The 11,551-nt window shown below is 46.1% G+C and overlaps 1 protein-coding gene across 1 annotated transcript in view; it reads right to left on the bottom strand.

Annotated features, from left to right (window-relative positions):
- Window positions 1-296: 296 nt before the first annotated feature.
- Window positions 297-11,551, bottom strand: part of kif18a (kinesin family member 18A) — a gene marked incomplete at its 5' end in the record, with an annotated part of 14,806 nt that continues 3,551 nt past the window's right edge. Inside the window, 7 exons of the mRNA XM_084476388.1 lie at window positions 297-616; window positions 753-853; window positions 1,031-1,123; window positions 1,423-1,786; window positions 5,619-5,678; window positions 9,879-10,132; window positions 10,327-10,448. Of these exons, the coding sequence (XP_084332514.1) occupies window positions 480-616; window positions 753-853; window positions 1,031-1,123; window positions 1,423-1,786; window positions 5,619-5,678; window positions 9,879-10,132; window positions 10,327-10,448 (1,131 nt within the window). The 3' untranslated portion in view covers window positions 297-479. The remainder of the gene's footprint in view (window positions 617-752; window positions 854-1,030; window positions 1,124-1,422; window positions 1,787-5,618; window positions 5,679-9,878; window positions 10,133-10,326; window positions 10,449-11,551) is intronic.

Consider the following 11,551-nt stretch of genomic DNA (forward strand, 5'->3'; position numbering starts at 1 on the left):
TTTGACTGACATTAAAAACACGTACATAAATACAGCTTTAGCGTTATCCTGGTTATCTTTTGGTAATTATGTGCTGAATGCTAACAGTTGTACAGACAGTTTCTCACCACTGAAGGGCAAACCGTCGATGGCCCAACATAAAACCACAGGTCAGTGGGAGCAGAAACCATTCATTAAAGAATGGAAGAACAGTGCATCAACTGCACTGCATGCACGGAAGAAAAACAAGTGTGACCCCGGTGCTAAACTAGCTAGCAGATATGTTCTTACTAATCAGTCTCAACACAGCCACATATGGAATTATACAGCTTTATTGGAAGAAATCTTCAGGCAAAATATCTATTTACATTTAAAGAAACCACGTTAAGACTTTTTCCTTTTTGTAAAAGCAGTGTGAAAAGTGCCACAATGAATGGACAGATATGTACAGAGAGAGAGAGAGAGACAGAGAGAGGGAGACGATGGATCAGGGATCAGCTTCACATCTTCTTGATGACTCTCTTAAACTGCTGGGCGGTCTTAAAGAAGGTGGAGGTGGACTTGCGAGCCCCGAGCTCGTTGAGCATCCCGGCCGACACGCTCCTCATCACCCTCCTGGGCTTGTTCTCGTCCGACCCTGCAGGTAGGGGACAGAGGGGGAGGTGGGGGCGGGGAGGTGGGGGGGGTCAGCTGGACGGCCCCGCTGCAGGACATGCTTCCCGGACGACGTTGTTTTAAAAGACTGGATTTGCAGCCGATGTGTTTCGACTCACCGGCAACACGCTGAACCCTCAGCGGTTTCCTGGCGACCACCGGTTCTAGTTTCACGCGCTTGAGGGCCACAACAGCGGTGGCTTCTTCCTCCCTGACGCCGCTGCGGAGATGTGTACATTGTGTTAGACAACAGCAACACAAGACAACACCGGGTTTTTGTCTGCTCCGGACAGATCACAGGCTGGACATTCTCCGTATGGGTCAACCCCGGAAGATACGATGAACGATGTATCGTGTGTCATTGAGAGGCGGGAAGGGGAACCACTATGGACTTCACCTGTTTAGTTTACGCTTTCCTATTGCCGCTGAGGTCAGGGCCATGTAGGGCGGTTTGGCACAGCGCCTGTCCAGCATCGACGGGATCTTTAGACTGTAGAGCGGACGGGAGTAAATAAACACATGACACATTTAACGAAAATAATTCGCAATATATCAATCACATAATATGCCCATGCTATGAAGTGGTGAGCAGTGAGTGTGAGTACATAACAAAACAGAAAAATCTCAACTATAATCAAAGCATCGTTGTTACCGTTAATCGTAACAAAAGGCAACAAAACAAAAACGTGCATTGCAATTAGCAGCAAAATTTGCAAAGAATGTACAGCAAGGTAACCAAAAAAAAACAACAAACAATCCAGCAATGGACAAAAGACGAGCGTTGCTCACCCTCTGCCGGCGCCCTGGACGGCCCCCATGGCCGTGGACAGGTGTGGTTGGCCGGGCTCCGAGCCGCGCCACGGCGACGCGCCGGCGGGGGCCGACGACCCGGAGTGGGCCTCCGTTTGATCCTCGCCGTCCGCCACTTCAAACGTCATGTTGGGATCATAGGCGGCCGGCGGGGGGGCGGCGGCGGCGGCGGTCGGCGCGCGCCGCGGCAGGGGGGTGCTCTGCAGCGGGAACACGCCCTCCTCCGTGACCCGGAGGCTGGGTTGACTCGCCGACGCGGTCGCCGCGGGGCCGGGCGGCGGCAGCGGCAGCGTGGCCGAGAGGTTCCGTCTGGCGGGCCGCTTGGCGGGGGCGTCCTGGTCCCCTGAACCGGGGGAGATGAAAGTGACGGTGAGACACGCGCCTCCCTGGGCGTTTCAACGCCGCTCGTCTCTGGTGGGTTTCAGGTTGAAACACACGAGCTTTGTTGTTGTTGTTTCCCCCCCCCCGCGTTGAACGCAAGCGCCGCTCGCTTTTTGCCACTTTGGAGTTTGAACACGACCCCACACGGCCACACGGTCGTTAACTAACACGTTAACACGTTAACGCGTTAACACGTTAACACGTTAACACGTGCACTGTGGTCGTGTTCTGCTAGTAGAACCGGAGACGCTGTGGAGCGGGGCTCTACAGGAGACACCATGCTGTAAAATATTACTGATGTATATACAAACATTGACGGTATTGCCCCCCCTTTTTTACAGAGTAATTATGAACAGTCTACCACAGTGGACATGTGGGGGAAAAAAAAAACAACGAAAAAAAACAACAAACTGATTCGATTGGATTGTTTTGAACCAAATCTAAATGTAACACAGCCTGGCAAAAAGATGAAATGAACGTTGACGAAACGGACACCTAATGTATTCACCGATATATATAACCTGGACGGCTGAATGCAATATTGAAGCCATTTGAGTCATAGTGGATACAGTACAGCGGGACGGGCGGTCGGTGATAAATGCGGACTAGTGGTTCCTCACAATAAATGGCCGCAGTGATTCTTCAATCCCATATTTTTGGCTTGTAGGGGATTAATACATGCATGAGTTGCTATTTCTGGTAGAAGCTCAGCTGAATTAGGGTCGCGTGGCTGCGGCTGCTGCTGCTGCTGCACGGTTCTGGTTGGTGGGGACGAGGGGTTTACGTCTGTTGACGTTTCCCCCTGCCCTGCTGCGGATCTGCATTTTCATGAATGAAGCTCAAGAGGGGACGGGGAGGGGTTAGGTGCCCGGATAGACCGAGGGGAGAGGAGAGGAGAGGAGAGGAGAGGGGATGGGATGGGAGAGAGGGGGAGAGGGGGAGGGGGAGGGTATGTACACAGCAGGAAGGAGAGCTTGAATCGAAACAGCCAAAGCCAGACAATCCGTCAGCAGCGCGGACGAGGATAAAATAGTGCTGCTGCAAAGAATAGGGCGGGAGGGGAGGATGCAGGGGGACGGAGAGGAGGAGAAAGGAACGAGGGGGGGGGGGGGGGAACAGAAAGGCTTTGTGCACGGGCGGGAACGCGTCGTGCTCAAAAAACCCACCAGACGCTGAAACATTCCTATAAATACAGCCGGTGGCGTCCAGCCCACAAGGAGTTAAGTCTCGTTCATAAAAGCATTTCACTCAAAAACAAGAGCGGCCGTCCGATTGGCTCCTCGGACCGCAGGGTGGAGCCCTCTCTTCCCATTGGCTGCAGGTAACAGCTGAGGGAGCCCGGCTGAATGACAAACACGAGTCAGGTTTAGATCCCTATAAATAACTCTGGGGGGGAGGAGGGGGGAGGAGGGGGGAGGGGGGTGGGTGGGCGGGGTGGGCGGGGTGGGAAACGAGAAATAAAAACAAACCGATGTGACAATTCATCTTTGTCTTTCGCCCCGTTCGCACGCTACAGGAGCAGCATCAGCCCGGTACGCAGCGATGCACTGCGGGCGACGCCAGCCGACGCCTCCCCATCGACGGGACTCTTTGAAAAAACACTTTAAAACCCTCTTTTTTTTTTTCCACCGTCAGAGACTGAGCAGTCTGTGGCCGGGGGGGGGGGGGGGGGGGCACATTAGCATTCATAACGGCGCCCCGGTACGCTAAAGGACATGCGTGTTGGACGGGGCTCTCTGGCATTAGTCGGGCGCTACGGTCAAACCAGAGCACCCCCACCTGGAGCACGCTGCTGCACTTGGTTCTCTCACGCCGCCACGTGAACGAGTTTGTCGCCCGTTCCGTCTTTGGCAGCGCAAACTCCTCTCGTGTGTTCGCTGCGTGTTTTAAGAAGGAAAACACTGACATGGCAGTGACATGTATTGCTGGGCTTGTTGTTCCATATTCAAATATAGTCGTTCATAATCAGAGTCAGAGTGACATCACGGCCTATTGTTTATGACATTTCCTTCGCCTGTGAGCGTTAACATGTGTGGTTCTGAGAATTCACTCTTTGTCGTCTACAATCTTTGAAAGATGTTCCATCAGCCCACACCTCATGTTGAAGTACATGCATTCACAGCTTTTCTAAATGGAAACAGGTTTATGGACACTGGTCCTGATGAACCCCAGAGAGAAAAGTTAGGTCAAAAAACTCACGCCAGATTGACGGCTTTACAATATACATCATCCAATTTCTCGGATGGTATTAAAGTATCGCATTTGTGGGTCCCGTTGGGAGACTAACTTCTGCTAGGGATTTGTGAGGACTGCTCCAAGAGTGCACTAGTCTTCTTTTTAGTATGCCTTTTTTTGATGGTTTGGGGCATTTTCTACATTTGTATTATACAATTTTGGGGCATTTACAGCAAATTAGGGATGTGTCTTTGGCCAGGAAGGGAATCACGGTTGACATCATGAATAAACTCCCTAGCAACACGGGGAATACACTGGGAATGGACTATGGTACGTACTGGGAGAACATTATAAATGGAGAACATTCTTAGCTTTCATTATTGTTAATGATGTTACTTAGAGTATGCCTCACCTAATTATGCAAAATCATCATCTTCATGGCCAAAATTGGTTTAATTAGAGGGACAAGTGGGAATCATGAAATGCAATGCAAAAAGCAACATGAGATGCTACATAAGGCAGGCACACACAGGCACACACACACACACAGGCACACACACACACACACACACACACACACACACCTTAAAAAAACGCAGATATGAGAAAGTTATGCGCAAAGGCAAGACAATTAAGAGTGTTGCTATGAGGGACAATCCCAAGGGTAAACATGTGTATGGAACTACAGACATTAAACATAATGACTATACTCTGCTGAGGGTGTTTGATAATGAACAGGATATGCTGGGCCTGTACTTTATACTGGTATCTGAACGTAGTGCATGAGGACACAGGGATTCCCCGCACTATTGAGGGCTTTTCGTTTCATAGTTTCGTTGCCAAGTAATGTTGTGCACATTTAAGGTTTGGCAACAGCTCTACTCTGCGCTGTATCAAGACGTTGATAACACACAGAGATGTCCTCTTGACTAAACACTACTTCTCGGTTCTTGTATATTTGGTATGTGGGAGGATTTTGGCAAATGAGGAAACTTATCAGAGAAGAGTCACGTTACAATGTTTGGTGCCATAATCAACAAGCAGCGTTCTGCTAACTGACCCTTCGACAAATGACACGTATGAATATCAGCTATGAGCAGAATTGTTTCGGAATTTGTTTAGGAAAGACAAAAAACAAAAAAATACTTTAAATCCAATACCCTATGTAGTTGGCTAGCTAGCTCAATCCCGGACTTGCCCAAACACCACAATTAGACCCAATGTTTCTAATGTTTTTCATTAATGAGATGAATTTCCCACAATGTGCATCTATAGAACATATATTCCAGCTGGTCTGCAGGAAATGTCATTACAGTCAATTTGGAGGGCTATATTTCAAGCGCTCCCTTGATGCCTTCCCCCCAAAGGTTCCTCATGTGTGGTTTCCTTCCTTAGAAGTGGCTTGGAGAGTTCCCTAGATTTCATTACTTAACATTCAACCAGAACAGGACGTAGGTGCAGCTGCCCAACTTTAAATTGTATTACGTGTTATTTCATTTTGGCCTAAAATGTAAAGTTTATTCTGGGGGAAAATCTTTTTTTGGGGGTGAAATGACGCTGAAGAGAAAGCAATGGAATATCTATGTAGGATTTTTTACCGTCAGAGTGGAGGCAATTACCTTTAGATGATGGAGAACTGCGTGCTAGTCTTCTTGATATTTTATTGGGCAATTCTGCACCTGAATACAAAACAAAAATGCAATTTACTACTCATCACACTGATCAGAGATAATAACAAACCTGCCAACCTTGGACAAAATGAATGAGTACCATCCAGACACATGCTGAACTAATTTTCCCCCCGAATATTTCAGGAAATAACCGTTCACAATAACAATATATATATTTTTTTGCAAATAGAATACTGGTCAAAAAACATTAGAAAAATTAAATGCCAGGAACAATCAGTGCTCGGGGGAAAGAGTTTCAGACCATGAAGAACAAGAATTGCTGCCAAAAGTGAACTAATCTATGCAGCAATTCAATTGTACCAAACCGATAGAGGGACAAAGGTGTAAGATAAACATGAGTGTGTTTGGAAGGCCTTTTCAGATTATAATTAGTTTTTGCGTTACTTTCAAATCGGGTTCAACAAGAGCGAAGACCGCGCAAGTGATTTTTGAAAAACGCAAGGCCGTACTTGGAAATGAGTTGCTTTCTAGCCAATCCAAGGCCACTGTTCATTGTGAAATGCAAATATGAATACAAGGACGGTCTGGCGGTGCTCAACGTGGTGTCTAGCAGGACTTAAGGCTTAAAAACCCTCACTATTCAGATATTAACCTTTTAGTTTACCGGGTTATCTCTTGATTAAGGATTTTTGCAACAAAGACAATATAAAATAACCTTCAACCGTCTTCCAAATTAGAAATGCAATCAAATGATTTCGACAGCATTAGAAATAACTCTACGCCTGAGCAGCGGCGGCGACACAGAGAACCCTCATTACCTGCATGTTCAAAGGAGGCAAAAGATGAAAGTGTCAAATGACACCGCATGAGTGAGAATAGGTGAAGACACCGGGCAGAAAAGGTACAAAATATGAAACAATGGGCTGGAGCGGCGGGGACAGGTGCTGAGTGTACCGGCCCATGGATGATGGACAGCATCAAAGTTAAAGGAGGATTCGTTGGCCGGCTTTGGTTCACGCGCCATTGTCCGCCGCGGCTAGTGTGTCATAAAGGAGTGCTCCGCAGAATGTCCCGGGTGTTGCTAGGCGGAACAACAGCACGCTGACCCAGACTGAATGTGATAGGACATAAAACGTGTTAACAACTTGTTTGGCGGCGATGGTCAAGATTAAGTCGGTGTTACGGATGTTTTACCGAAAGTGAGTCACGGCTCTAAGAAGACCTCTGGTTTTTAAGTTGCTTGGCTGATACATCTGTGAATTAACATCTCATGTCTGACTGCAGCTCATATTCATGGGCGCCAATTGGTGAGGACCCAAAAAAACACTGAAAACGAAGAAAATCATGTGCGGGTTGCTTCAAATCAAGCAGGCTTCCATTTTTTTTCTGTAGGTGTTCTGTCCAAGGTCCACACAAACACCCGTTAGTGATATTCAGAGCCGATTATATTTATATAACAGTTAATATTACGATCTCAATAATGTGTGTTTGTTTGTTTTCATATTTGCTTCACTGACTCCTGTCTCTAATTAGAGCACCATTGAGCCTGCTCCAACTCAAAACCCCCCACTTCGAAAACAACTACACCAACTAACTTAATCACCAAGTCACAGGTTACATGTATAGTTTAGAGGGCCATATCAACTATTACAATTTCTAAAAAGGCATGATTTACAGTCTTGTATAAGCTATATTAACTGTGGTAGTAGGCCAGATGTAGTGCTTGGTGGTCCCACAACACTGCTATATCCAACATTGGTTGGGAGTACGTCTTCCATCTGTATCACAAAACAGTCCAATCCAAAGCAACATGATGCCACACACCTTGTCTGTTAAGGTAGGAACCTTAGTTTATGTGCAGGCCATTCGTTCTTGTTAGGTTTGTGGTACCTGGTTTACAAATTAATCCAATCCAATAAAATATAATATCGTCAACCAGGTAACTCAAAACCTTTACATATTTGCTATCGGATAAATCTTTGGGAAGACATTACATTTGTAACTTTAAAAAGAGACCAAGTGGAATGGGATTCAGAGATGAGCTCTAGAAATACGGCTGGATAGATTTGTGGAACGAGATCAGTTTGCCGCGCTAATCGGATCTGGTCAATAGTTTGAGAATCAGACGACTGAAGCAGAGCAGCATACGGTCAACGTGGAATTAAAAATGGTGAGTTTCATTGAAAGGTGACAAGATTTCACCCTTGATGGGGGACATTGCTAGAATTTATAACTAACAGCAGGCCTTTATCACAGAGGAGTTCTAGTCGGGGCAAACCCAGGTGTGGTTCATTAGGTTTAAAGGTCTAGTGTGGAGAACCTACTAGCGTCTCGCAGTGAGGCAGCAAACTGCAACCAACTGCATACCCTCCCTCTCCAACGACTAAGTTGACCTGTACAGGCACATATTAAGTAAGGTGACAGTAGGTGTTCCTAAATGATATCATCCTCTTCACAGAGTAGAGTGATGAGGTCCCCTGATTCATGAATTGTACTACGTCATTTAGTCTGTAACCTATAGCTTTACATCTATAGTATACAAAATAAATATAATACAGGAAAGTAATATTTTCTTTTTTAAATAAAAGACTTGTTCTCTATAGAGCCGTTCTTGGCTACTGTAGAAACACAGCAACATGGAGAATAGAACGGACTCATCCAAAGGTAACGAAAACACAGCGATTCTTATTTGAATGGGATTATACACTGATTAAAACATAGATATGAATATTATATTCCATTCCAGCAGAAGTGCCTTCCGCTAGATGCCACTACATTTCTACACACTGCACCTTTGATTATGGATCTGTAGGCCTGCCATGGCCCATACCTAATATCATGAGATTCACCCATATTATTACAACGATGTGTGTATATAATATAAATCCTTGACATTGCCATATTTTCCAAATGAGGAAGTCAGTCATGGTTCGGTTCACGGTATATTTAAGCAATAGATCACGACAGGCTGTGGTATGTTCTCATTATACCACAGTTAAGGGACGTTGTCCCTTAACTGTGGTATAATGAGAACATTTCACTGACTGAAGTGATCTATTGCTTTTATAAAACGGCTACGTAAGTATGGCGAAATGAAAGTCATAGACAGCCTCAATTTTGAAAAAGCGAGAAACTCGGAAAAGCATTTTTTTTAACGAATACAAAAAAGTAGTCCCTCCTGGCTGCCTGCAAAGCGTACGGCGGTTGCTATGCAACACACTGTAGCGTCCTTCAGAGAGAAGGCTAGAGACGGTAGAGTTAGAGTTCACTCAGCGTGTGCCTATTGCTTTACAACATTTCCACCCTCTCCAGCAATCAACATGTTTTTTACGCTTCAGTGAACAACGCTATTGCTTTTATATATAAATAAACAACAGTTAGAGTTAGGCGCGGAGTGATACTGGACTCTGTAAACTGAACGGGCGTCATAGCTGTGTGTATACGCTCAATATACAACAGTTGGGAACCAATCAGATCGCTTGATTTAAGCCACCCGTTTTATAACATATAGATTATTGCGCCATAAAGTGCGATAATCTAAACCGTGTATTTAGATTTCTCCCCCACCGGGTTCACTCCCATCTCGTTGGCCGGTTACATTTAAAACGGCTCAACGTGTTGGACGTGCTCTCGCTAGTACAGGTCAGGTGTGTCATGGATTCGTTTTTTTTGCCAGCACATTTGTCCAATGACGCAGTAGGGTCTTACAACCGCTGAGTCTTTGTACTCACGGTTCTCTACCGTACCGCAGTAAAGCTGGTTTCATATTAGAAATGTACCAACCTTACTGCGGTCTAGAACTCCACTGCTCAGCGACCAATCAACCCTAAAGTCACCAAAGTCTTCGATAGTCACCAGTATACGCTGTCGCCAATGATACACTTTTGTAAATGCTTACGAAAGTTAAATGCATAAGTTTTATGATTGTATTACACAATCCCTCTAATATAAAGCGTCACTGTTTTCGATGAATAAACTGCTCTGACTCTTAATTCAGGCCTTTTTTTTTCCTGTTGAATGTGCTGAAATCAGGCTTATTTTTTCCCCCTCTGCGGATGAAAAATACACCTGATTTTAGCACACTGAAACGTGGCACAGCAGACTGGTGTACCATGTCGGTTCGAAACGTGCGTGCCATCCCCGTACAATCAGTTTTTTTTTTCTTTTTCACGGGAACCGTAACACCGTGGGTAAACACATAAGCAAATAATCTTCTATTGGCCCTGAATGGGAGCAGCGCTGACTCACTGCAGGGGCTGTTCTGATGGTACGCCAGATGGGAGAACGACAGGACGGGCACCAGGTCTCCGCTGGTCGCCGACGTCCCGTCCTCTGTAACGCACCGCTCCCCGGCGTCCTGGTCAGCCCAGACCACGCCCCTCTCCCGCAGAACCAGCTGCTCCAGCTCCTGGTTCTCCAGGTCTTCCATGTCACCGGCCAGCCCGGCCGCGCTCAACGCGACTCTGTGACGACTGTGAGCGGGCAGCAAGATGTTCACCATTCTGTAACAAACCAACAAAAAAAACAACACACATTGAAGCACAGTTGTTCATCAGCAGCAATGAACGCAATTGAACGTGTGTGTGTGGAATTGTATTCATTTTTTTTGATGCGGTGCATCAGGCAGACACATGAGCAGGCTTGGCGTGCGGCGTTCAGGTAAGAACGCGCATCGCGCTGCGTGCGGTCAACCTACTTCTGCGTGCGCTTGTTATCCTGATCCTGCAGTGCGGTGAGCTGAATCATCTGCTTCAGGTGTTGCTTCAGGTCGTTCACCTGCAATGCCAGTCTATGGCAATACAGGTCCTTCTCCAAGACCTGCACATTAACGGGGGTACACATGGTGAGACGAGCGGTTTTTTGAGCTACACCCTCTCGCTGGAAGCAGAGTTAAGATGAGCCGTCAGGTGAGCCTCAGGCCAGCAAAACAAAGGGCAGGATCAGAGTTTGGATTTGGGCAATGTTTCCTGTCCGCTCTCGCTGAGGAATAATAACAAAAAAATAGAGATGAGATGCATAAAAACAACTGGTGACGTGTAAGAACTACGAAACAACAACACCGGGAACATTAGACCGCAAATGCGTCATGGTTTTGGGCCGGTTCCTGGAAAGGACGAAGAAGAGAGAAAAAAAAAACATAACATGGAAGGATGGGTAAAGGGTATTGATTTATTCTCTTCAGTGAACTACGAGGGAGCTGAAGAAATAAAATGAGCACGGTTCTAATTACTGACAGAACAGATGGGAAGAAAACAAAGACAGTCACGACACCAGGGGAGGCACAGCCCACCTTCCAAAATAAACATACAAGAACACCAACAACTGAGCTTTAGTGACGGGGGGGGGGAAAGCCAAACGCCAAAACAAATGCATTTCTCCATCCGTTTTAAATATCGTTAACAGAAGAGGTTACCTGAATACTTCATCGTTTTACGCTGCCGTTGGCTTTAAAATAACAGTTTTAGAACACTATGAACAACTGCAAAGCTGCAATTCAACAGGTTAAAAAAATGTCAATAATGCGGGTGCTAACGGTGATTTGGCAGACTCAACATCATCTTGCCATGAGCTCCGACAACATGGGATTGCCACTGGTTGAGTTTACACAATGGCTGCGCAAACGTGGATACAAAGAAAAAGGCACACTCAACCCTGAACTTAACCCACTTACAGATTTCGTTCAGAGTGCAATTTCATCAAGTTGGACGCAAAATAAGTTTCCAATGGTCAGAATAAAATAAATGTGGAAATTAACTTGGCAATGGTATGCGTGTGCACATGACTCTACATCTAAAGTGCACCGAGAACGGAAGGAAGGTGTGGTGTTTTACTGTGATGATTCAGCTCATTTTAAATGAAGGGGATTGTGGGCGGTTGAGTTGTGCTGAGCAGACGTACAATTTTCATCGGTAAACAGATTA

The sequence above is a fragment of the Micromesistius poutassou genome (assembly GCF_964030765.1).
Source record: "Micromesistius poutassou genome assembly, chromosome: 12".
NCBI classification, from domain to species: domain Eukaryota; kingdom Metazoa; phylum Chordata; class Actinopteri; order Gadiformes; family Gadidae; genus Micromesistius; species Micromesistius poutassou.